Source organism: Leuresthes tenuis, unplaced genomic scaffold (assembly GCF_036924035.1).
Source record: "Leuresthes tenuis unplaced genomic scaffold, fLeuTen1.0.hap1 SCAF_21, whole genome shotgun sequence".
Taxonomy (NCBI): Eukaryota; Metazoa; Chordata; class Actinopteri; order Atheriniformes; family Atherinopsidae; genus Leuresthes; species Leuresthes tenuis.
In genome coordinates, this window is record NW_027325375.1 from 23,883,008 (window position 1) to 23,910,705 (window position 27,698).

Consider the following 27,698-nt stretch of genomic DNA (forward strand, 5'->3'; position numbering starts at 1 on the left):
GTGTTGTTTTTTTTTTAGCTTGTTACATAAGAGCTGCTGCTGTTTAAGGTTTTTTGTCCTTATTTGTTATGTTTAGTACAAATTTGTAAAGGAAGCAACAATATGTTTGCTGTGTATTTATATACACAGCATAACCATTTATCAGGGGATCATATGAGCAAAGTGAATGACTCTCTTGTTTAAGGACAAGTTAAACGATTCTGACAGTAGAGAATATTAGGCGAAAAATGGTATTTTTGCTTTGGAAGGTTAATAGCTGAATAAAATGTCCTGGATGTATCTGAACAGCAGCCATGATAGGAGCTCCAGTGAATTATTCAGATTCCAAGGAAAGGAATTTCAATTGTTTCTTTATCATCTCATTTAACAGAGGAAACACTGAACCATGATTTATAAAAGGAAATTTGATAATTCTGTCACACAATTCCTTGCCGTTACACTAACTCGGATTCATGTAAACAGATATGATCCCAGGGAGGTGAGAGTAAGCAGCATTGACGAGCAGCTCGTACCAGAAAATTTAAATTTTCCTCATTTAAATTTCTTTTTAATTAAAACCCTGATACTAAAGTAATATCTAACACAATAGCTTATACTAAAATGATTTATATCATGAAGACTCCATGAAAATAAAAGATAAGAACAAATTAAACAAAGTATTTCATGCCCTTTTGGTAGAGTATTCTTTGAACAGCTACAGTTATACTTCTGAAGACCAGCTTTGCAGCTTAGTATAAATGTGGACAGATTCTTGTTGCAGGGCAGCTGTCTTTTTCTTATTCCTTACAAATTTCTTCTATCAACTTTCTTTAAACTTCCAATGTTTTTCAAATAAGGTCAAGGGAGAATGCTTAGGAAAAGTAGTTTAAAAGTAAAAAGAGGCATTTTTTTGAGTATAGTATAGTATTCGAGCATACTAACAGGGATTTGCAGCACACACTTTTTATATCATGTCTGGTTTCCAACGTGCTCTAGAAACAAACTTCCTAACAGCCCATCTCTGGTGTTTCTTCTGTGGCGTGGATCACTCAACAAATTTGTGAACAATTAAGAGATCAACCTGTATTCACATTCTGAACATCAACAGTGAATATGAAACTACTAATAGTTAAAGTAGCATCGGAGAGTTTGCTTTTTGGCTCCCCCTACAGTTGTGGGATTTAACACCACAGTCATAAAAACAAATTTCTCTCTGAACCCTGCACATGTACAGCCATACACTTGAATTTGTTGTCGCATTAAAGAGGTCACACAGATGCCATTAAAAGCCCACAAAAATGTCAAGTGACTGTAAAGCAAATGGTGCAGTGTGGTGCTGGAAACCAAAGTCATGAACTGCAGTATCTCAGCCTAAGGGCTCTCTTGGGCAGTTTCAGGGCCGGGAATGTTCATAATAAAAGTCGGTGTACTTCAAAACAAGTCAGAGGCACATAAAAAAAGAGGCTCAAAAGTGCTTTATTACTAAATTAATAACAATCATTATGGCTGACTTGGAGTAAATGGGGACACAATATAAGCTCTAAATCATAGTTAACTTGAAGCCATCATGCACACTTTTACGTTAAGGATGTGTGAAAAAGGAGACAGAATGACCATCCAGTCACTTTTGTCTGCTTTTTTCTTTAAATTCTAGGCTTTGAAATTACATCTGCAGCAACATTCGCTTTGCCAACAGAGTGTTGTGTGAAAGTCAAGGGGTTGTGGTTAACTGTAGTTTGAGTGAACATGTGCCATCTGCCCACAACATGCAATAGTGTGGTTAGATAGTTTGAACCACTTTTGGACCGCAGGCTAATATCTGTTACTGGCACTATTTCAAGTGTGTGGCTTCTCTTTCGGTCATTGTTTTGCATCCCCTTCCCTTTTATTCCTGGAGTAAGCCCAACTGAAACCACAGCATGGCTCAGAAATGGCAACCATAGATGTGTGTCTTTGCAAAGACCCCTTTATATGTTAATTCTGTGTGGCATTAACATACCCCTTTGTATAATACACAGAGGATATATCACAGCTTGACCATAAGAATACAAAATGCAGCATAGTCCCTGAAATGGACATCTTTTTTGGGATAGACTTAAACATTTCATAAAAATGTGAAAAAGACTTTATAATTATGCTGTTTAAAATGATTTCTGAAGGTGTGGGAAAAATGAACCAACTCCACAGGGTGAAGATACGGCAGACAGACATCAGACATCACACTGACATCCTGTCTAAAGTTGTTCCTCATCTTCAGCAGGAAGGAAATAATTTCTTAGAGCGCTGGCACCAGGGGAGTAAGTTAATGTGGTGAAAAAATAGAAAAAAACAAGAAGTTGTGCGTAATAAACTAGAAGACGATGAGTGTGTTTGTTTGAGCCTTTTAAGGCCATGACCAGCTACTGTTCCTGTTGTCTTTGGTGGTTGAAAAAGGAAAATATCAATATGAAAATCAGAGGTTTTTGAGCACTGTTAGCTTACTGGGACTTTCTGTTGGCTCTGGGGTCTTTCTGGGTCTTCAAGGGTTGGCACCTTTTTTGGTATCACCACAGGCAATTTGTGCCTGTGACTCAAGTCAAACTCCCACTTCAGGGTAAAAAAAGCACAGCGTTTTCCCAGAAAATCTAAATAAATATTATAACACCATATTAATGCTGCACTTGGGTCATGTGTTTGGATTTTTTTAAAGCTTTTTACTCTGAAAGTCAGAGAATGGACAACTCAAGCTGGTATTAGATTTAAAAGGAATGAATGAATAAATAATGAATGAAATAATGATGAGTTATTCAAGCAATGTCTGAGTCACTTACTGTTTCTCTGCCTTCTCCCTGTCATCCAGGAAAAATAGGGCCGTGGCCAGGAAAAACATGCCCCCCAGGACGATGATAAAGGGACACAACATGAGGGCATAACCCAAACTGAGGAACCGCCACAGTGCTGATGTAGTGTAGTTCTTCTGAAGGCCGTCAGAGATCTGCACCCAGGCCAGCATGAATACACACACGCCCACATCACCCAGTAGCAGCACACACAGACAACCACAAAAAGAAAGACAAGAGAAATTTTATTGAAACTAACCGCTCACCAATAAGTTCTTAAAATATCCCATCCTGCTCTGACACACTACACGATTCTGGCTGCACACTTCTGCATGTATCATCATAGTAACAGATAAAACTGCCACACAGCATGATGCAAGACGCCCCTGTTTTTCTTTCAGCAGGGCAGGGTTTCACAGCTAATAGCTCATCTTGCTGCTAAAGGCCTCAGTAACGCTAGCATTCTGTGTGTCATGTGTGGGGCTTAGGAAAACAACAGCTGGACAGTGCTGGGTGTGAAATGACCATTTCTCCCACCCAGTATCACTCATAAGGCAGCTCTCAAACCGGATTAGATCACTGCAGTGACAAACATAAAGGAATGGAGACTGCTGATGGTAACCTTTAGCAGATTGTGCATTGGTATGGACAGCAGGAACAAGCTGGAGCTTCTAAGCTTTGTGTGAGTGAGAGTCTGAGCAGCCATACGTCACACTGGCTCAAGCACATTAATTTCATGTTAGCGTCAGCAGAACAAGGTTCTCTATGGAGGGAGCTGGAGAATCGCTGACAGGGGTATGTCGGAGCAGTGAACCTGGGTATGCAGTGTCTGTCCATATGGGCATGGAGTGCAAGGAGTGAGTACAGAAGAAGACAGCAATGGGGAAGAAATTAAATAAACGTACACATATATACATGTGGCAAAATCAGCTGAACATTTCAGCTACTCTGTGTGTGTGTGGTCAGCGCAGAATCCGTTTCATCAGGTACATTAAATTCCCTGCAAATTGCACAGAGCAGCTTTGCTAAAAATATGCACAGAATTGCTGCTTGTCTAATTATTGAGCCAGAAGGCATTTCTTGGATGATGGTTGAGAGATTGTCCCTGATGTTCCCCTGCTACCCACTATTGTGGTCATGTCCTACACATATGATACAGGAAGAGCCCATTATGTGTTTCACAGGGGACTCTTAAGTGACAACTGCCTGAGTCTACGTGCTGATGGAAACCAATCTTGGCTCACACTCAAGAGAATTTCAAATATACTAAAGCAGTTTTTTACACAACAGGAGGTGCTGGTTGTGTGGCCTGTGGCCATAAAAAAGAACTGGAGCTGCCACACTGGTTTGTTGTGTTGAATATATCATCTTAAGGTCTGATTGGCGCACATGAAAAAACCCAGTTTTGAACCAAAAGGAGTGACTAACTCCCTCTCTTTCTCCTGTGGTTGCTTAGCAATAACCACTAGCCTATTTTTCTTCAGATTCCCTTCTTTGCTAATTCACAGTATTTGTGTCAGCCTGCATGGGCGACCGCATATTTGCCCGCGATCTGCCTGTGCGTCACAACAAGTTCCTCACACTCGTGTGCTAAACCTGTCTTCATGAACCAAGGCACTGAGTTCTGACGCACTCAGAGCTTTCTACACATCTTCAGTCGAGGTTTGTGGGGGAAGGAAAAACCAGTCAATATTTCACTCAGAAGAGAGTCATGACCCCAGAAGCTGGGTGGAGCAGATCAGGGTAACTGACTAACTCTCAGGCCATGCCGGAGTTATTCAGGTTGGCAGAATTAGCGTGTGCATGTTTCTAGGTTGCATTATTCTGACAGAAGGAGCCTTTGCTTTGACAGCAGTAGTAGCAAAGCAACTGTACTATACAGTGCTTTCTGCTTTTTATAAATAGTGTCAGAGTGAAACCAGGGAAACAAGCATTAGTTACCTCAATTACTAGTCAAACTGTTGCCATTTTGATTAGCTAATCTTATTTTCTTTAAATGAAATGTCAAGAAATTGAGAGACACTTTGAGAGCCCAAGGTCTTGTCTCCCACTTTATCATTTTAGTTTGATCTAAAGCAGAGAAAACCTTCAAGCCCTTTTCCATTGAGGAAGTAGAACCAGCAGACATGTGGGATTGTTGCTTAATAAATGACTGCAACTATTAATAGGTTATCAAAATTGTTGATGATTCATTTTCTGTAGTTTAATGGTGGTTTGTTACAGCACCAACAAAACCTTTACAACAGTAGAATTTCAGTAATTCAGATTTTAGACAAACTGTCAGCTTTTGAGTCAGATTCCAAATATTTGAGTAATTCTTTTAAAATTTCAAGGCAATATTTGATCCGACCAGTCCTTTGTAACAGTTCTACTTGTGCTTGAAGGAAACTTTCTCCTTCTTTTATCTGCTGCTGACAATAGTTTAAAATTTCCATTTCAAGAAAGAAATGAAAAAAAAGGTACATTTCATCACAGCTCGGCAGACAGCTGTGTCTGCTGACAGCCTGTCAGACCCTGACAGAGGATCTCAAAGATCAGTTTGATTCACCAATCAAAGACTTCCGCTGCTTTTGTTAACATAACTCAGGCTTTGAGCCAGAGGTGTAACGATAAAACACACTGTAAACACATAGCGATAGGACAGCCTATTGTATCTCAGCAATTTATTGCCACTAAAATGCATCATAAATAAAATGTTTAACATTGGGATACTTCTGGTGTGCAGAAGAACACCCTATTTCCTGCTTCTTTTAACAGTCCACTAAAGCATACACAATGCGTGTCTCCATGGAGTTACTATTTAACTTCAGAAATGCTCATTCTCAGTTTAAAATGAGAAGAATGTGCCTTGACAGTCTGAGGTGAATCCTGTTTCACACTCCATTGAACAGCGAGCAGCATTTTCATTCTGGCCTCCTGGATGCTATTATTTGGGTATATGTGGCCGGTTGAGAGGTGGGGTGGGGTGGGGTGGGACCACTAGTTATGTGCGACCTTGAGAGGCCCAGTGTTCCAGCAAGGACCACTCTCATCTCCTGACCAATCAAATACACTAACATTGGCGCCTCTTGGGAACTATAAGATTTACTAGAGAATACCACTGACAGCCTGGAGAGAAGCGGTGAAATCGCAGCTCTGTTCACCAACTCTCCTGAGACGTGTGCTAAAAGCTCCTCTTGTGCCTCACTTTGCGATGGCCCATTTAAAGTGAGAGCCAAACTGCTATATGAATGTATTGTAAGCACATGAATGAGGCACTGATGCAGTACACTCAAGATTTATAACCTGGAGTACATCTTAAATATATTATCCTTCACATTGAGATAACCAGCACAGAGGTGGTGCTGGAGAGAGTCTTACCAGGCCTATCAGGTATGGACTTCCTGCGTCACCCAGGAGATGAGAGGTGAAGCTCTGAAAGGCAACCGCCGTTGCTCTCCGCGTGGGAATAACGACAAACTGCACAGAGATTGACAGAGATGGAGGGTAAAAATACATGCGATTATGCAAGGTTATGAAAAAAAAAACCCAGAGGATTCACTTGGTCAAAATGAGTCATCAGCTACAAACACAAAGCCCACCTGGTTGAGTCTCGAAAACACTTACATTGAAGTAACATTGCAAATATGAGCAATGGCCTGTCTGTGTCTCACCAGTCTCAAAAGTAATCATAAAATCAGAGGCTGCTTACATTTGGTTAATTGGATCTTCTGTTTTCACTTTTAGATACTCAAACACATTAAAGAAAAGGCTTCCTCCTTGAATCAGTGTCAAAGAAGGAAATATCAGCCAAAATGTAGCCTTCAGGGTCCACTAATACATTACCCAACTCAAAATGTCTTCTATTTTGATAACCAGCATTTGGTATAGTTCATTGCAGGAATTTCCAGTAACCCAGAGGATAAGTACAGGTTTTCTGTACTTACCATTAAAATGTCTGCTGTTATGGCCCAGTTCAAGAAAAGCAGCGTCTCTCCAATGAAGATGCAAACCTGAAAAATAAAGCAGAGGAGATCTCACATTAAAATGGGCTGACAACGAGCAGCCAATTCCCACTGACATGACATAAAGCCAGATGAGGAGGCTGAAGATATTTCTATCCTGCGAGAATCCTCTACTGAAAAAAAGTACTTTGGTTGTGGTGGTTCAAAAACATGTTATTATGTCATGGCTCAATTATATGTGGATGTGTAGGCATTCATTTTGGTCGAAGTGAGCTGAGTATGCACCCCACAAGCTGAAAACCAGAATGGGATGACAACAATTGTTTATTCTTGTCAAAGACATTTAATGTGGAAAACAACAAGTTACAAGATATGAATTTATATCCTCCTTCAGAGAGGGTGGAGTAGAAAATATACTGTTATACTGTTATATACCATGCAATATACTACATGTAGTTGTAGGCTACTGCACTGGTAGCAGCTGCTGCTGATACTTGGCTACTTTCTTAAAAGTAGACCCGGAGGGATTCGGTTGCGATGGAATCTCACGTATCTGTACTGGCTGGTTTCATCTAAAACACTTTAACACGGGCGATTGATGTGTTTCCTGCTGGGGAATAACCCCCCCACACACTGCCAGGATGCCAGAACTACAGTAAAGTGCAGAGAGCTACAGTAGGGGTCTGACAGTGGAGATGTAGACGGGTCTGTTCTGAGAGCTGCGAACCAGACACCGTGACCGACATGTTGCCTCTTAGAAGAGAGAAGCGCTGCCTTTCCTCATATTAGTTATGTGTTGACGAGACAACAGCTGCGAGGAGTCGATTGGCCTTGACAGCAGTGCAACATCGACTGTTACAACCATGTCACGCCTTATAATATGACACATCTGTCAGCTCTTTGCAATGAAACTTGAGCTGCTCACTTACCAGTGCTGCTATACTGTAAGATAATTTAATATGGTACAGTAGAGGAATGAGAGAAGAAGGAAAGTCTCATGTTATTGACTACTTTTGTATGTTGCATGCAACAAAAAGGCTTCACTTCTTGGAGCAAGTTTCACTTGTATCATTTCTCCTTCTGTGATCTATCCAGAGATAGAATTCAGGTGTCACGTTAGTCCATTAGTAAAAGGTAAAGCCTATTTATGTGACATGGCAACTGTAAAATATTGAGTTGGACAGATGTGTAATCGTGTAATTAATATGGATACTTCCGCACCTCAGGTCTAATTGACCTGCCTCTAATTGAGACATGCTGCTGCCAAACACCTGATAAATATGTGCATTTGACCTAATGGGAGTTCATATGAATCTTACTTCATTTAATCCAAATCATTATTTGTATCAGCAATTACTTCACAATCAGGAACTATTTTATCTAGCAGTTGTTTAATGACTAGTCTTCTTTTTTCTCATAGATCATTTAATGATATAAACCATCAAATCAGTCCATACAGTCTATTTCTTTTATTTAAATTATAGGTTCTTTTGCTTTCATAAAAGCAGGCACAGTCACTTCCATTGGCTTAACATCCCTAACTTATACTGTAAACATCATTAGATAATTAAATACAACTTGCATGGGATGTAAAAAAACAAACTGTGCATGGATCCAGCTGTAAAAGATATCAGACTTGTAAAGGCCAGCTACGGTCACATATTTAGGATATGGAAGCCTGTTTGTTATGTTCTTTCACACGCATGGGAAAACATTTCCAAGATTTGCCTCAATATTACCAGCCAACTTGTTGAGGGTCAGTTCCTATTCCTTTGTCACTGATAAGAGCAAGATATTTGTACTTGGTTAGTCCAAAAGCCCAAAGTGCATTGTTTCAAAGGAGTAATTGTGAAGTTGCACCCTTTCCTGCTTCTCAAGGCAATTAGACTCACAAATGCCATGCTCATTAAGTCATTTTATTCTTACCTTTTGGTAAAAGGAGGTATGAGCCTAAGCTACCTGCCACGGTCATTTCAATCTAACCTGCAATTAAAGCTATTCATTATGATTATAACATCAACACAATGCCACAGAGCATGAAAGGAAATGGCGTGGCGTCCTCTTACCACTTTATCTAAACATCAACCCCACCTCGATTAGCTTAAGGCATTTCGCTTGGCTGGTTGCAAAAGTTTCTCTTTCAAAGTTCAGCCTCTTAGACAAACTTAATAATCCAAATATTACTTGTAGTATCACTCTTTTGTCAGAGATATGCTTTTTACTGGATACCGCTAAAGTGAAATGACTAAATCATAATCATAACTTCTTGTTTTGAAGACATAATAAATAAGAAAAGTTAACAGAAAGTGAACCTTACATAAGCTCCAACAATGCTCTTCTTGGCCACCACAAAGATGAGGCAGATGAAGATGGCTGAGCCCAGCATGCTGACAGCACACACCAGCGGGTCAGCTCTCTCCGTCTTCTGGCGACACAGGCGTGTGGTGGCAGCCCCTATGACCACGCCCAACAGCCCCGTCACACAGGTAATTGCCCCAAAGATGAGGCTGCATGAAAAAACATTTTTTTCATTAAAAAATAAACCAACCATATAACCAACCAGAGGATGCTGATCATCTATAAAGTTAAAAGAGCTAAAATAAAAACCAGTTCTACTCAATCAAATATGTTCTACTGCCCAAGTCAAACAGAAGCTCTCACCTGTCTGTGCTCCGGCAAACTTCTTTTGTACAATCTTCTGCTGTCTTCTGTACCACCTGAGCCCTGGCCAAGTATATAGGAATCCACATACCAAACGCACCTGTGGCAAAAGAGACTGCTGACGATGCCAGGGAGGAGAACACATAGCTCCGACTAGCCAAAAAAGAAACAGAAAAATCACAAAGGTAATTATCTTGACAAAAGAAAAAAGAAACAAGCTACTGTTATCTGCAGGACAATCTCTATAATCTCAGTTTCTCTGATAACAACTGCAAACAAATGATAAACTCATTCTGAGAAAAAAAAACTGCTTGCACAAGTTGAGTACTGACTAAAAGCAGCTTCCATGCTGATATATCCTTTTATCCAAAACCCATAAAATTATTCAAATTATGTACAGTGCTGCACAAAAATCTTGAGCCACCCTTCATTTCTTTATATATTTAACAAGAAAAGATTGTATGTGTGTATAATGATTGTCTATTGTTTGACAGTATGCATTGGTCATGGTGATCCATTGGCTTGGGGGCTGGATTTTTGAGGCTTTTCATAGAACAAGTTGCAATAACCCAGTTTATTGTTTAAAGCTGAGAACAGGTCTTACTTCTTGGCAAGTGCTTTCATGTCACAAACCCAGGAGGTGCGTGTCTTGATGCGTCCTCCCAACTGGTCGGCGCTGCCTCTCTTTGGCTCAGGTACAAAGAGCAGGATCAGAACTCCTGCAGTGATACCCAAGAGTGGGGACACCTAGCAGGACAAGAAATCAATCAATCAATACAGCTCAGAGAGAGCGATGAGGGCTCCGATGATGTTAACATATCACAGTGGGAACAGTTTGGGGGAACGAGGGTTGGAGCATAAGGTGCAGGACAAAGAATTGTATGTTGACAGACTGAATGTGAGACCACTATTTGCTGACACACCTGACATCCCTATACAAGCCCTCCAAAACTAAGAGCATTCCCTTTGCTCACTCTACTATCCCTGTGTGTGTGTGTGTTTTCATGTGTGGGTGTGGGCTTGCCTGCATGTATAAGCATACAAGAGACTAAAGGAGCTTTCAGGCCTCAAGCTGCTTTGTGAACAGGTGAAAACCTCAAAGCTGCTATTATGTGCATTATCATCTTTTATGGCTCATGTGGTTGCAAGTTTGCACCTGTGTGTATATGTGTGAGGGATCCAAAGGCAAAGACCGGATGGGATCTGTTCAAGAGCATTTGTTCGAGTAATACAAATTATGCACAAAAGCAAAATAAATGTAATATGTCAGGGGAAACTAATCATATTATACAGTGTTTTGTTGTGCATAAAAGCCCATTTATAGTCATAAGTACTAGTAATGTAAAATATGAACATGTGAGGGTATGTATATGTTTTTTTTTTGTGGGTGTGTCCTTTGTGTTATTCATTGTGGGAGTAATTCTGAGTCGAATGTGGCTCATAATGTGGCTCAATAACTTGGTTGTGGTCTCACAAGTGTGAGGATTACACCAACATTCACTGCTTTCTTTCCTGCATTATGTCCTTTCCAGTCTTGTTCTTAACTGAACCAACATCAGAATCATGTAATAACGTTTTATCGCAAGGGAACGAAATGGAAGCTCATCTCACTGAAGTGGAAATAAATATGAGCTGTTTTTGCATTTTTTGAGACGACAGAAGTCTGTGACCTCTGACCTCGACTCCCACTAGACCCATTAGGCACTTCCTGTGGAGATTGTAGGCAATCAAACAAATTAGCTAATGTCCTTTCCTGCTACTCAATTCTTTGGATGTCCCTTGTTACTTTACTCCATTGACATTTTCAGGAAGCTAGCTGGAACATGACAGGCGAAAACAAGCGGAAACAGTGTGGTGGGTTTTTTTTTTTCATTCTTTTCGTTAAAACAGGATACTGTCATGCAGAACCCGTTTCATGTCTTGGTATTTGTTTTCCTCTGCATGCCACACCGGTGATTAATTGGCTTTGAAATTGTTTTATCGGAATGTCATTGTGGCTGGTTTGAAGCAAACTGCCCCCCTGCTGCTTGTGTTTTTTAACACTCTTCCTGTTCAGCAAGCACTCATGTCCAAGATTCTTTTCCACCGAGACACGCTCAGAGAATGTTTAATGCCTTCCTTTAAATGTCAGTCAGTTCGTAAGAGGCACAGGGTCATAATTTGTTTTAAGGATTTTAAAAGCCAACAGCTCCTGTGGTGTCCTGTAAGGCCTTTCATTGCTCTTTCCCATCATGGCTGGTATGCCTTATAGAGCAGTACACTTGCAAACATTTTTTCTCAAGTTCTCAGTGGATTCCCAGTAAAAAACGAGATACAACAGCTGTGATTTATGCTGCTAATTTAACAGCAGTTCCCTCCTAAGTATGCAGTAAGTGTGCTAGCACAAAAAAGAACGCTACTAAGGTTTTTGTTTTTTTTTCCAACAATTTTAACAGATGGATTTCTTTTGAGAATTTAAATTAACCTTTAATTGTAAGGGATCTAGCTTAATGCTCTATGAGCAACTTTGATAAACCAACATGTGTCTTTGTACCAGGTCAAATGGAAACCTTGCTCCTGCCTTAAGCACTGTCTTACAGTGAGGTTTAGTACATTGTATAATAAGTATACTTGCAGGGGTGTCTTAGTTTTTGTAATATTTCTTCAAGAACAACTAAAATAACAGCAGAAACAATGACACTGGCTAAACTATGTACTGCTGTTAAAAAATACATTAGACATCATACACAAGTTGACACCTTGGTTTATCACTGAAGCTGACAATGTTTAATGGATTTTTAGCTATAGAAACATATTTAACGTATTTGATTTTAAGATTTCTATAAATTTGTATAAAGGAGGGTGTGCTTAAGCTGATGTGTGATGTGTTGTTCGGCTTGTGTCTCACTGTCCTGTCACTTCTTTGTAATTTCACAGACGATATCGCCTGTCCAGCAATTGGTGTCCCCTGGTGCTTCTGTCCCCGCTGACCCCAGGGACTCCAATCCATAACAAGCCCCAAAAAAAAGTCCCCACAGGGGCTCTTCGACCCCATTTTGTGTGCATGTTTGGAGGCTGCTTCTGATGATAATCTTACCCTTAATGCCCAGTGCCAGTCTTCTGCAGCGTCCTTGGCACTGGAGCCCAGGATGTAACCCAAACCACTGCAGACAGACACAAAAATTGCATGTAAGCAACACGAAACTGCTCCACTAAAGTTTATAAGGGTACATTATATATAGATGGTTGGTGAGTTTGTCCTTTCCACCCACATCCTGTTTGTGATTAAACCTGTGTTGAGGGTCTGAGTTTTGAGACGAAAAAAAAAAAAAGTATGATATCTTAGTGATCAAAGCACCAGTAGCAGCTTGACTAGTTTGTCTGTTTGTAGATAAACAGTCTGCACGCAGTCACAAAACGCAAATTCTGTACCGCCTGAGAAAAAAGAACACTGCACAGTACGAAAAGGATTGTCGTGCGAAAGGCTGTGCTGTCACAAAATCATTTTTTTTAATGCATATTCCCTTAGCTATTTCCAAAAAGAAATAGCAGTGAAATGTTGATAGATCAGAGCAGATAAAAGCCAGTCATATGCTCTGATACAATCATAAGACTTTACTTTGCTCTCATGAAAACCTGACTCATTGTTTCCCGTAAGTCGAGGGGAAAGATGACTACCTGCATTGGTTTAAAATAAACCAGACGTCATCAAACTGTATTTCTGCATTCAAATAATCCAGAAGTAAGATGGGCCTAACACCACAGTCTCGTCTAAGATATCGTTTGTGTCTTTAAAAGGTGTAAAAAGCATTGGTTCCTTGGCCCGTCTATTTGCATCCAAATCCAGTGTGTTTTTTCACCATTAACATGTCTCATTTCAACTTCTTTTCAGTCTCTTTACTGGAATTCAGTAAAAGCTAATGAGACTTCCTGATATCTCAGACTTCTTTAAACCTGTTTGTCTTTACATGCAGAGCCTCTGGCCAGAGGATGCTGTTTTTCCTTTAGAATAACTGTGTGCAAGATGGATTAATGATCAAATGTAAACTTTACAGTCAATTCTTATCTGTACTGGCTGCTGAACATGCTCAACTGGTTTTGCACACAGTCACAACAAAAAGGGGAACAGTGCCTCTATGGTTAGTTCTCCAAAAATAATAATACAGTATAAACATATCCTGTCAGCTTGATATTTCCAGTGAGTGATGGACAGCTAATCTTATCAGAGTTTATCCAGAGTGGGTTTGGAAAGTTCAACACTGGCAATAAAACTAATTCTTAAAAAAATATACACACAACAAGCACCAACATGCCTCACAAACATGTCTGTGGAGCCAAATTTGAAAAAGATGGTGTAAAATTGACAGTAGGTCCAATATGCTGTGAACCTGCTCTAATTCCTGAGGTCACTTCCTGGAAAATGGTCATAACAACCTCAGTAAAGACAAACAAGTGGGAGACTGGATAGGATGTTTGACTGCACTTTACTGAGGCCCACTCTTTCACCTTCTATTGTCTGTGTCGCTGGGCAGTTTATAGTGACCCAAACATTTTGGCAAGTCACAACACCACCTCTCAAAGGTCAACACTGTCTTTCCAGCCCTCATTAACTGTCTCTGATCTGACATAAAAAAAACTGATATGATTAGAGAACCAAACAGGTTATATAACAATTTATCACTGCATTTTCCTCTGAAACAATATAAAGTGACAGGTTATATAATTACAGAAATTTAATGTGATGTGAGTGTTTACAGTGTTGGACAGTATAAAGCCCCGCAGTGAGTTCATGTGCATGCAGAAAATGGAAAACAGGCAGCGTGCAGCAGCTCAGACACATGCTACTGAGCACCGTATATAACGATAAACCTCAAGTGACTCCTGCAACGCATCCACAGCTACATTCATCTTTCATTATTTGGCTTTGTTTGTTTTCTCCCTGTGGCCCTTTTTCTGATTGAATGGACTGAAACGGCTGGGGATTTGAGCTTGATAATACCTCCTGCTCCCACACCCCCATACCACAGCTCAGAAAAAGCCTCCCACCCAGTTCTGCTTTCCTGTCTGAGAGGACCAGAGTGAGGTTGCTTTAAAAAAAAAAAAAAAGAAAAACGGAGGCAGACCCTTTGATCTGTGAGGAAAATTTCTAATGATCTATGTTTAAATTCCTATTTGCTTTTAATTAAAGATCTAAGTAACAGTTACAATAGATGAAGTGTTTGAATAATTTCTAATAACCAGTGAGATACAGTGCAATAAACAAACAATATATATCTTGTTGGTTGCCAACAAGAGCTGTCCTCATTTTACCTTCCCAGGGGGATGGCCAGGTAGAAGACAGAGAGCATCATGGTGCGACTGTTATTGGTGAACAGGTCTCCGATGATGGTGGGAGAGATGGAGGAGTAGCTGGACTCTCCGATGCCCACCAGTCCTCTGGATAGCACAAATAGCCAATAGTACTGTAGAGAAAAGAGAGAAACAAAGAGAAAGGAAAACAGACATTAAGATCTAAAGCTCTGCAGGTAAACTTGCTCTCAGAACACAATGTCAACCCAGCTATCTTTCACATTGTTGAGAAGTCTTTTTGTTCACCGGCCTTTTTTTCATATATCATTTTCAGTTTGGGGAACTAAAATCATCTAAGCTCTCCCTTTGTTCCTTAGGATTTGTGTACACAAAACTAAATATATTTACAATCTAAAATGTGAATGAAAACAGAATGCAATGATTATGAATCTGATATTAACTGATATTTTATTTGCAGAAGAACAGATAACATTAAATGTTAAAAGTGAGACATTTTACTATTTTGTGAAAAATACTAGCTCATCTTAAATGGACTGAGGCAATGCGGAAAACTGTTCTTTGATCAGAAGGATGAAAATTTGGAATCCTTTTTGGATATCCTGGATACGGCATCCTCTGGACTAAAGAGGAGAGGAACCATCCAGCTTGTTATCAGCCCTCGATTAAAAAACCTGCTTCTGGGGCTGAATTACTGCGTTGCCCATCTGGAGGTTGTACAATCACAACATGTAATCTATTAAAGTGCTGACTAAACGTCAATGTGTGCTGAAGTGGATGAAAATGTACAAAGCACTTGTAGACACACCTTTTCTGATATCTTCATCTGCCATATAGTCACTGGATATGCAAATAAATGAATGGCTTGAACAATAAATGGCAGATGAATTAGAATAAATTACTTTCACATATCATATCCTTTGGATATTCTTGCTTGGGCAGAAAAAAAGTATCAACACTAGATTTGTTTTGATCCAAAATATTGGTGGAGGTCATCCTCATCAGCTTAAAAGAAAATGAATCACATTTGTGAAATATATGCATTAAAATCTGCCAAAAAATAAATTAGTTTGAACAATTATTACTAATATAGATTTAAAAAATTACCATGACATGTTATCCTCAGATAATAACAGATATTCATGTCGTGATAACAGAAAAAGTGAATAGCTTAAAGGCTTTCTGGTCAAGGCAGCCCAGATTGTTAACTGTTTCCATGGTAACCACTACTCACTAGATATGGGCTTGCGTGACTGCTTGTGAACCTGCAAAGAAATCTAGTTCCCCCACACAATGCAATGATGCAAATTGAAAATACTGACTATAAAACTGCATTCTGTCTGTTAGCCCAAGAAAACTTGCTGTTATGGCAATAACGTCTCATTAATGAGCTGTGCATGAAATTTCACATCAGCTTTTCATATGTTCAAAATTATTTACATATTAATATATATATATATATATACATATATATATGTATATATATAGTATGATTTTCTTAGTTCCTCCATAGACATGCAGGATTGTGATAATATCACGCCGTATAAAAAGGAATACATGAGGGGTCGGAGAAGCAGAGCTAACATATAAACCCCAGGACTGACCTGAATTCTCTGCAGTCATTCACACACAGCCATCAAATATTCTCTGGAGACTACACCACACACACCTCTCTGTAAGATGACACTCAAGGGATTCAACCCCCATACCTCAAAACCCCTCTGATGTGTTGTTCACCCATATATTTTTCAACGATAAATGCCCACAGGGTCCCTACACTGTTTTTTCAGCGTTTGGTTTAGTATGAGAATGTTTGAACTTTTGTGTTTATGACTGATCCCCAACAGAGCTTTCACTGCTGTAGCTGCATGTTTGTCACACAGCTTAAAATGATTCACACACAGTCTATTTTCTTCCTCCGGTGGCCTGCCGTTTAGTGGGAGCATGATGGTAGCTTTTTTTGTGTGAGTGGTCACCACCAGACTATCATCACCGTTAGGAACAGAAACGACAGTAGTGCTGAAAAGGCCAAAAAAGATCCAAGCAGCAACACCAAAAAACACCACAAACTTTTGGTTTAGAAATTTTAAGAGTAGATTGAAGACTACAAAGAGATAAAAGAGAGGTTCAGGAAAAGCAACACCTTTGCAACAGTTTTTATTATATTATCTTCTATTTGTAGGCAAACTGAGCAAAATTCTAATATTAGTATGCTATTCAGGCAGAGGTTAAGCAGACAGGCTACAAGTTTGGATATGTTACGCTTTTCAACAAGCAGTTTAAAAACTAAAAGTTAAATCCTGTCAATAATCATTGCATTTTTAAAATTGCAGTTTTAGATAAGACGTTTCGTCTCAGCACACAGAGACCACTGATATTCATTCAGCATGACATTAACCGGTGTATAAATTGTCTATTTTAAGTGCTTTTTGTTCACTTCCTGTTATTTTTTAATGATTTCTCCCATATGCATTTTATTTAGCTTGCTTCTTGCATTTGCTTCACCCCTGTTGATGATTGCTTGTGGATATTTGATCCTTATTTTGTTCCTGGGCTCTTGACCTGCTGACTACCAGGTTTTGACCCTTGCTCTGCCAATTAATGTACCTTTTTGCTTTTATCCTCCCTGTTTCCTACTTCTGAGTCCTACATCCCTCAGTAATAACAGTTTGATCAATGATTAGGCTTCTTTGACCAGAGGGTGAAGTCTGACGCTTCACACATTACTTCAGATATACTTTGAATTAACCTTTGTCATCAAACGACACTTCTTCTCACCTCAGTAGTTATATGAAGACTTTTTTTTCACTCGTCAAGAATCAAGAACGCAGCAGCACTGACTGTTTCAAATCAATAAAATAGCAGTTGTTTATTGTTAATAGATATTTAATTTAATTTTAGTGTGATAGGTTATACCATCGTCCATTAAATGAAACATCTGGAAGAGGAGAGATGAACCTGCACCCATTGATTGTGTGCAGACACAGTTTGTCACAATTTTTAATGCTGGAGCTCATTCTCTTTTCTGCCTGTTTCCCCACATCCCACTGCTAGGCACCCCCACCTGCCTGCTTTACTGCCAGTTGCATCATTTGATCTTCCCTGCCCTCCTGCTCACTTGCATCGTGCTCAGTATGGACACCACCAGTCTTAACTAGACTGTCTTTGTGGACTTTGACTGAGCTTTGTGCTTGATCCCTTTTGTTTTGTCTGAACGCCCTTCAAGTGAACTTGTTTCTGTTTGCTAAACACGGACTTCTGCCTTCCTGTCACTGATGGTAGCTATCAAAACTATGAATTGCCCTTGAAAAAATAAAAGATCAACAATCTATCTGCCCAAGCCTTATTACAACAGTTCTCATTGTCCTTCTTTCTTATATTTATGAGATGAGACTAAGTTAAATGAGTCATGCTTTTAACTCCATGAGAAGATGAACTTGGAGGGCAAAAGTTAAATATTGTAATTAATGCACATTAACTGAGAGGTGTAGCTTTTTGCACTACAAGGCTCACAGTCATAAGTACTAAGCCAAATACAGCCACTGATGTCTTTTTAAATGACTGAAAAGTGAAGATGGTCTTTTGTGGTCCTGCAGAAAAAAAAGCTTGCAGCTGCACACCTTGACAGAGGTGGATTTCTGTTACATAAGATCTGCTGCAAATCCAAATCCAAAACCCTCCACAGTGTGTTAAATGTGTAATGATCAGAGTCAGTTGTAAATGGTCATTAACATTTCATTACATTGCATGTCTTTCATTTCTCATGGCGACAGTGCCGTAGTGCTATGACATAACAACCAACTACTTATATCTTATTTGACTGGCACAATCACGAACATGTCTTAAGGGTGGAAGTGTGGAGAAAAGCTGCTCCTGAGGAGCATTCCTCTTGCCCTCATTAACAATCAGTATCCTTTGTGACATTTGTCAGAGGGAGGCCCTTAACTGCAGCTTATCTATAAGCAGCTGGAATGTTTTACTTGCTTCAGCAAGTTGCTGCAATCTTGAACTCGCAGCAGATGGGTCTGTAGAGGATTTAAGTCAAATAATGCCCTCCTGAGACCATTGACATCTCTGAGCTGTCACTCCTTTACGCAGCTCTAAAGAGTCATGGCCCTCTCACTAGAGATGTGGCTCCATGATACTGCCTTGCATATACATCCTGAAATGCATACATTTAACAAGCAGCGTTTAATGCCACATATTCTTTATATGTGAGCCAATTTCTTAGTCTGCTGAATCTTTACTTGAAATGCCCATCAGGTCTGTATAACAGGGTTCCCCTGACATGCACATGTCCATGAACACAGCCATTTACTGGAATATGATGTCTCCTCTCAGCAGGCTATCCCTTCCCCCACATCATCACCACCAGGAATAATCTGGCTCTTTCATGCACCCAACACCTCCAAGCACATCGAGGCTTTTAGAGATATCAAGTCTAAATCCACATGCTTGGGGCAGTGAAACGACAGTCTTATTCTGTAAAGTATTGTAATTGAGACAAGTGTGAGGCATGGGTCTTCATTAGTTGATTGGCTGGTAGCCAGAGAGGGAGAAAAATGAGGGGAGGGTAGGAGACATAAAGAACGTCTACAAAGGCAAAGCGGGTGTCTGACTTAACGAGCGTGTCATTTCATTTCACTTGCCTTAACACCGAGCATATCCAGATCATAACTGACTAATTAGCTTGTCAGCGTAAGGGAGGGAACCTAATGGAATACTACTGGAGCTCTAGAGTCGCCACTGTCCGACAGTATCCGTGAGAGCAAGAGCTATGCCGTACCTCTTTACTGATGAATGAGCTTGACAGAGTAACAATGGACCAGAAGAAAATGCCACAGCTCAGGATGACCTTTCTGTTGAAGCGGTCGCCCAGGTAACCAAAGATGGGAGCTGCCACCATGAAGCTACAGATGAAGACTGTGGAAGGAAAAAATGAGAAAGCGTTACTTTGGTTAAAGTATATGAACAGAAAATTACTACTGATGCGGACATGTAGTAGTTTGCTTTGGAGTTGTGTTTTAGCAGGGCTGAGCCAACTATTTCAGCTCCCTGGATCACTCATTAAGTCAAGACCTGCCCTGATCAACTGTGAGCTAGCAGTTTGCCAGAGACACAGAGAAGGTCTGCCAGAGGACGGCTGCACTCAACTCTGACTGCTTAGGATAATATCGTATCTCAATTACAGCACTGATGATAAAATTTGCACATTTCTGTTTGTGAAGAAAACTGTTGAAGAGGGAGATGCAAATGTAGCGCTCCAGAGCAGGAAAAGCTACCATTTGAACTACAGCCCCATACAGTCATACAGTAGCCCTTCAGAGAGTCAGATGGACAGAAAAAGAGACAACCTAAAAAAAGAGTCAGTGGGGAAAATAAATCTACCAACGTGTCAGGGTTTAATGTATCACAGCTGGAAATATAATTACACAAACCAGTTTCCAAACAATTTAAAGCGATACATCCCACACTAGCGCTGATTCTTCCAGAAAGATCACCTTAGCGGCTTTATGGCCATAAATAATTCCTCTGTCTTGATTTTTACAAGTGAATTTATGTCCCAGTAAAACTAACACAAGTACTTTAAAATATGCATCCCTAATTGCTTCGCTGCTGACTGGACAACAAGGCCTCGTTCTTGGGGCTTTTAGTCAATATGCATAAGGAGGGCCAGCCTAAACAGACCTGAATATCTTATGCTCTAAAGCGAAGTTTTGTGCCTTTGCAGAGGAGAAAGGGCAGAAATGTTACCCTCGACAGCAGTGAGGGAAATCGGGGAGGAATGCTCGAGTGTTTTGACACATCATCGGCATAAACATACAGAGGAGAGACTTTTCTCTTCCTCCTCTAGAGATGAGATGGAGTAAACGAGGTGGGGCGTGTTATATAAGATACAACATCACTGTCCCACAGCTGCTGAGGCCAACTCACAGGATAAGGGACAATGATCAGATTATAGCACAACTGTAGTTTTGAACATGTGATATTCTGGTATGATAAAAGAAAAAAAATAAACAGATGTTCTTTAGAAACCCTTTTTTTTTAGCAGTTGTTATTTAATATAATAGAAAAATCTTTTACAAAGTTTTTTAGAAAAAAGACAAAAATAAACTGTAAATGATGTGATATTCTGGTATGATAAAAGAAAAAAAATAAACAGATGTTCTTTAGAAACCCTTTTTTTTTAGCAGTTGTTATTTAATATAATAGAAAAATCTTTTACAAAGTTTTTTAGAAAAAAGACAAAAATAAACTGTAAATGATGTTTGCATTAAAAAAAGGTAAGCCTAAAAAAGAGGCAGCAACAAGCACATAAGAACACATTTAACAGCAGTTTTTTTCAAATGAATAGATGAATCTCGATTAGGATTCTTATTCTTCCAATAAAAAGATTAAACAATATACATTCAGCACTGCATAATCATAGTGTGCATGATAAGGAAATATAATGTGACCATGGTGCCTGTAATTCTTATATTTTGTGACATTTATGCATTTTAAAACAAGCTGTAGACACCAAAACATTCCAAGCAAATGTTTGGTTTTTACCAGCAACAGCAACACTTTGAGCGTCTCCAAGTTTTTCTTTAATTACTTCTACAAGAAACATCTATCCTGGTAAAATCCAGTGTGACCTCTTTGTGTCATTTTCGGGACGGCAAACTCTCATTTAAAAAAATGTAATCTAAAACCTAATTTAAATCTAATTTGCTTTATTATTCATAAAGTTTGGGTTGTCAGTGGCGCTCAGATTACATTGCGCCAAATGAGTATGTCACATCTCTACTTCTACATCTCCCTGCTCTCCCTCTAGTTGCATGCAGTGCCCCTCTTCTCACCCTCTCTGCAGCCTCCATCATGAGCATTTATTTAGCTACAGTAAGCGCTGCAGGTTTATCGTGTAACGCTAAATGACTCTGATGACTGCTCCCTGCAGATCCAGTTCTCCAGATCTTTACTAGCTCAGCCTGCGGCTACAACACTGCTAAAGATATCCGTGCTCACACACACAAGCACACATAAAGGGGGATACTGTGTACACTGAAGATAAGATGAAGAAGAGGTCCGCAATCATGCGCCACCAGCTGTCAGTCCATGTGGGTTTTAAAAGCATTGCACTGTCATTGTTTAGCAGCTTGACAAAAGCACATGTCCTACTATGTTTAAGTGGCCATTTTTAAGTCATTGCCTAAATCACACAGAACCATCTCTCTGTCAATGGGTTTTATCAATAATAAATTTTTGATTATGTTGACCATCTTCTTAAGGCAGACATCTTAGCAATATCAGCACATTCAGCTGAAGTGAAGTCTCGACAGCCCACTTAAACTTATAAAAAAAAACCCGAATGTATCAGTTTTCCTCATGATTTATCTTCAGTATGAGGAAAGAGGATGATACTAAAGGGTAAACACCACTCTTTGGTACCAGGCTACAGAACTTGCCAAATATACAGCAAAACAAATATCTGAAATGTCTGAAGTGATGATGTACAGGGATGGGTTCAACTTCCAGATAAGCATTTCAAAAGAACCTGCTTTGAACTGCAATAGAAAGATATGACGGTGAATTCATTACTTGGCAAAAGGGAAGAGGAATGTTGTCAGCTTGTTTATTTTAAGCTAATTAAAGATACACCCTTCCGGAGAATTAGTTCGTTTCAGTCTCAGTACATTCTTTCTCGATGAAATCTACACATAGGCTGAGATCAGGTGAGGCTGCCTACTTCTCGTGTCAGTAAAACATGAGTGAGAAAATATGACAAGACACAGTAAACACAGCATTTCTCCACTGCACGTTACTTTGTTGCTGTCCTGTAAGTAATCTTAGTGATCCAAAACATCTGCTGTCACTGAGACCGGATGCACACTGTTATAATTACAACCTTTAAGGAAGTTCATCTGCTTTCAAGAATTATCCTGTCAAGGCAAATACTGCCTATAAAGTGTTACTGCTCTACTGACGGCTGCAAACCCATAAGGGTCAAAACAATGACATCTATCACACTTGGAACAATTACTTCCTTCATTGCTCATTTTGAGAGACCAGATCATTCTACAGCTATGGTTTTATAGCTATGGACTATACTAAGATGAATATTAAAACAACAACAGCTTAACATAGACTGTTATGGCTTTGTTAGAGTGTTGAAGATGTGTTTGGCAAGCTGGCTCCATACAAACCTTGACTAACAATAAGCTGTCACAGACACAAAGTCATACCCAAAAATCACATCTGACAGACCAAATTTCACATCTTAATAGGAAAACCTTAAATATACATGTCATTCTGTTGATGTTACAACTAATTTTGAGATCTTGAATGTCTATTTTACCCTGAAAAAAGGTAACTGGGCCATTTTGATGTGGCATTCAGATGTAGCACACGACAAATATCTCTTGAATGTGAATATGGTTAGCTATCACTTCAGAAGCATCACAGCAAAACTACTTATCTTATCAATATTGACCATTTATCATAAACGTTTTACTTTATAGAAAACAAAACATCACAACGACTGATAATGTTTTTTGTTGCTTTCCAGGAAATGTTCATAAAAAATTTCACTCTAATCTTTACAGTATTCACTGTTGTGTTATTAAGAGACAATGACGCCACTGCATAGCCATGCACCTCTGAGGAAAGTGACTCAACTGTAGACTGGAACTTAACAAAGCCCTACAGTATCAGCTCTGCCTGACATCCTGCCTTTATCATTAGACTTATGTAACATATTCCCTGCTATTAGCTTGACAAACACACATTCCACCCTTTTAAAACCACTGTTTACCTCCTCTCAGGCCGTGAGTAATTGAAAATTCCACACAAGCAACGTATGTTAAGAAATCTGTTGTGTAGTTAATTAATGTCAAAGACGTGATTGTAAATTCTATAGTAGAATCAGAAGAATTCTGTCGAGAGAGGTGCTGTAAATTCATAAAGGATTTACTGTGACCATACAAGTTATCTGAACTATTCAGCGTAATGTCACCTCTCTTACTACAGGGAACTCTTTGAGACCAGACTTACATAACTGATTTTGTATTTTAAAGCTTCTTTAGAGCAGATAGGTTAATCATCGTTCCTTCTTATCTGTTGTATTCTCTCTTTGCACCAAGATTTTTGATTCTCTCCTGAATTCTGTACTTCTGACAAACAAAGAATACTGTAAGATGTATTTACAGTTTCAATCATATCATATCACGTGTAGGAGCGCTAAACCTGTTCTGATGACCTTCAAATTCCAAATGAGATGCTGCGTTCTTAGGACAGTGTCTCAGGACATTCCTGTAAGAGGACTGTGTGAATCAGTGAGAATTCTGAAAGCGGACTCAATTACAGGTATACTGAAGACAATGAAGTCTGGTATCTGGTACAAGCATAACAGTACTGTATTTTACAGTGACGTTAGTCACAGGTTAATGTTGACGTGTACCTGTTTACTCATTCAGGAGGGGCAGCAAGGAGTAAAAGGAGAAAAAATACAATCAGTGAGCTTCACAGCTGAAATAAATTATATTAAAATGAAATCTATAAATGGTATTGTGTATGTCTTGACATCATTATCATCATCTGCCATCATTTATAATTTCTCAGCATTAGCAGCACCTTATGAACCTGTTAATGTATAATCAAGCAAGATTCACAGCAGTCCTCTTTAAATTGAAGGGTAGTCTAAGAGTACTTTTCAGTTAATCTAATTATGCATCACCTTCATCACTGGATAAAAAAAAACAAAACAGAGAAAGCTGCACGTACAACCCGTAAACCTACACTCCTCTCCTTCACATGCCACACTGAGGGAGACTAGAAACACCGGACATCCAGCCCTCGCTTTGATTGACCAGCAGAACAATACCTCTTGGGATGACTCACTCTCCATGATTCAATGCCAGTGTGGATCGTGCATTAGCAGGAGATGAAGACACACCTGTGTGTGTGTGTGTTTGTGTGTGATTATTATTCACTGAGACTGTGCAGAGACATTTCCCAATGAAACACAGGATTCCCCTGAAGAGACCAGCTGTGAGGCTCCACATCCGGCTATGGGACACCAAATGCTCAGCAGCCTATTTGATCCCCTACTTTAGTAAAGAAAAAAAAGTGCCATTCAGTTGTTTATCTTGCTGGATGTGCGATAATCCGCATTTCTTTTGATATTGATTTGCACTGATTAAATCTGAGCAAGTTGAGATAAGGGTGCTGTAAATACAGTCAGGCTTAATCCCTCAGCAGTGCAGGTGTTCACAGAAAGTATTCTGCTTCTTGGAGGCTCTCTAAGCCTCAGATTTAACTTTTGATATAAATGCAATTTGTCAGTGATCCTGCTTGGAAAATAAATCAGTTCTTCAGTCAACATATAAATTAAACAAGATAGACTTTCTTCATGCTGCTGCCACAGAATGCACTGCAGGTAGAAGCTGAACAAAGGCAGAAAAAAATCCAGTCCAACAGCACTTGTTACCCATATATCATTACATTCACTACCCCAAGTTTGTTTGAGATCTGAACATTTCCCACAGTGTCTGAAGGCACCGTCTCTCTTGCAGCTGTGAAACCTGACATTCAGGACAGGCCGTCTTACTACGGGACAACAGTTTGACAAATCTGCATGTCCGTCAGCTGCCAGAGACCAAATTAGAAGAACCGGAGAGGCAGATTCTCTCTGCAGGTTTGTACATGTCTGCAGCAAAAGGCGTTGTCATTTGGTCACATAAAAAGCGCCGCTGAGTGTTACTTTGACCTGTCCACTGTGGATGAGATGTGTGTCTGGGTGTCAGCACTTAACGCCGCACAAACACTCAGTTTCTATAAATACAACTGCCGTCCTCAGTGTGTGTTGACTTGCCTCCACCTTTGTGCCTCTGCCCTTTCCATCATTGCACTTGCTGTGACTAGAGGTATTTGAGTTGTCTGTTAGGAAAGACTCTTTTTTTATCAGCTAACATTTTTTCTTTTTGTCATACTGGTAATGCTAAGTAGCCAGTTTTATAAAGACTGGAAGGATAGGCTGTTACTGAAGTTATGTAAGAGGTGGTGCATATTTGGATAAAAAACCAAGACATCCAATAATCTAGGGGATTATGTCGTGGCTATTTTTGTTTGACAACTCTGTATGTCAACATAGAGAGCTCGTGACTCACCTAACTGATGCTAAATATTTTTGTCATTCAAATATAAGGTGAGAACCACAGTGATCTTACCTTTAAGGTTACTAGTTCACACACTGTGTGGAAGGCACTGCCTTTTCTGGAGAATAACAATAGGTAACCCAACCCTGCATGCCAGAGATGTCATCACAAACAGAATAGAGCAGGCACTCAAACCATATTTAACTTTCTCAGAGGTCTGTTGCACAGATGTTTTAATATACAACTGGCCAAAGCAATGTGTGCTTAAAACTACTGACACAAGATCAAAAGAAGGTAAAATGAAGGAATCTTTCCATAATATTGGACGTCCACTTCTGTGTACTTTGCCAGAGAAGCTAACCTGCAGTCTGTAAAAGGGTCCTGATTCAAGCCAGCCATGCACATTCATGTACCCAATAAAGTACTTTTTGTGATGTTTTGTGACATATCAGGGAACAGCTGATATATTCCCAAGTAAATGTACAATATAAATAATTATGGAAGGAAAATAAAGAGTTTCAGTTTAACAGCAGCTTCAGCAAACTATTTAATTTTAGCTAATGACAGAATATTTCTTCTCAGTGTGCGAGTATCGTGTTTAAAATTCATCCTCTTACAGTGTGGTGTTAAATTAGTAATTAAATAATGCTTAATGCACAATTACAATGACAGAAAGCTTCAAAGTACAAGATTAATTTATACTGTACTGTAGACTTGACAATTACCAAGTTGTTTGACCACTCACTGTTTGCATCTTTGCATCTTGACTGCATAGCACTAACTGTAATACTGTTTACGAGAGATCCTGGCCTTATAAAAAGCTACTGTGTATTCATATGGAGGAGGATTTATATTGTCTGCTTGGTTTGATCTTTAGAAAAAAAAGAAAAAAAGAGTGTACTATTGATGTTCTTCTGAATAAAACCTCAAACACAGAATAAATTCTCTAAAATACACTTTAGGTGTCCCAAGTGGATTCCAGGCTGCATTTTATCCAAAGCACTTATCATTTTCGTATGGATTATTTACCGTTATGCTCACTCAGAGATGATTGCCTAATGTTGTTTGGACCACAAATAGAAAACTGAAATACTTCAGGAATGAAATGTTGTACTTTTCCTACTGATCACATGCTGATGTCTCTTTATAGATAGATAATAAACTAAATCAGTGCTTCCCAATTTTTGACCTTGAGACATCCTGCTGGCATGAGCTGAGCTAAGGGTGTCCAGTGGGGCCCCATGGGGTTGTTTTTCCGTTCAGGTGTGCAGCAGGAGTGGCAGTTTTCTTTCATTCTCTAATGATTTACAGGATTGCTTTTGGAGGATGTAACACATAACTTTGGTGTGAGTATGACACCAGAGCCGACCAGTGTCTCACGCTGAAACTCAGACATTCTCATGCATCACGTTTCTGCCTCCTGGATTGTCCTTCGTGTAAAGCCCCAACATTTCTGCATTCCTCACATTTCTGATCACCGCTAATTCTCTATGAAACCCCTCAGTTCGGATTTCACATATCTGCAATACCAGCACGTTGGCTGTTTGTTCAATAATTGCCATATGCGGCCTGGGAAATACCCATGCACTGTGTCTGTCAAACTCAGAATCTAATTCCTGCAGAAGCTGCCACTGAGCTCTTCTTTCTTTAATGCTACTTTAATTCCCTTTTTATTTTATTGAGTCTTTCAGCCTCTCTGCGAGCTGATAGCTTGTCACTGCAGCCACAGCAAATCTGTCTACTACCTGCTCAATGTGAGAGCTGCAGCTGGGGAGAATTACACGCTGCTACAAATACCAGCCCGGTTGGCAAGACTACATTGGAACCTCATCTTTTGCAGATTACCAGCACATATTACACGCAAACACATCTGG

The 27,698-nt window shown here is 39.6% G+C and overlaps 1 protein-coding gene across 2 annotated transcripts in view; it reads right to left on the bottom strand.

Moving 5' to 3' along the window:
• spns2 (SPNS lysolipid transporter 2, sphingosine-1-phosphate) overlaps positions 1 to 27,698 on the bottom strand; it is a 59,445-nt gene that overhangs the window by 9,461 nt on the left and 22,286 nt on the right. For both annotated transcript variants that reach the window (XM_072375756.1, XM_072375757.1), the window contains exons 3-11: positions 19,476 to 19,612; positions 14,693 to 14,844; positions 12,480 to 12,546; positions 10,008 to 10,150; positions 9,404 to 9,556; positions 9,060 to 9,249; positions 6,725 to 6,790; positions 6,159 to 6,257; positions 2,790 to 2,953 (exon numbers count right to left, since the gene is read on the bottom strand). In XM_072375756.1, coding sequence (XP_072231857.1) covers positions 2,790 to 2,953; positions 6,159 to 6,257; positions 6,725 to 6,790; positions 9,060 to 9,249; positions 9,404 to 9,556; positions 10,008 to 10,150; positions 12,480 to 12,546; positions 14,693 to 14,844; positions 19,476 to 19,612 — 1,171 coding nt within the window. The remainder of the gene's footprint in view (positions 1 to 2,789; positions 2,954 to 6,158; positions 6,258 to 6,724; positions 6,791 to 9,059; positions 9,250 to 9,403; positions 9,557 to 10,007; positions 10,151 to 12,479; positions 12,547 to 14,692; positions 14,845 to 19,475; positions 19,613 to 27,698) is intronic.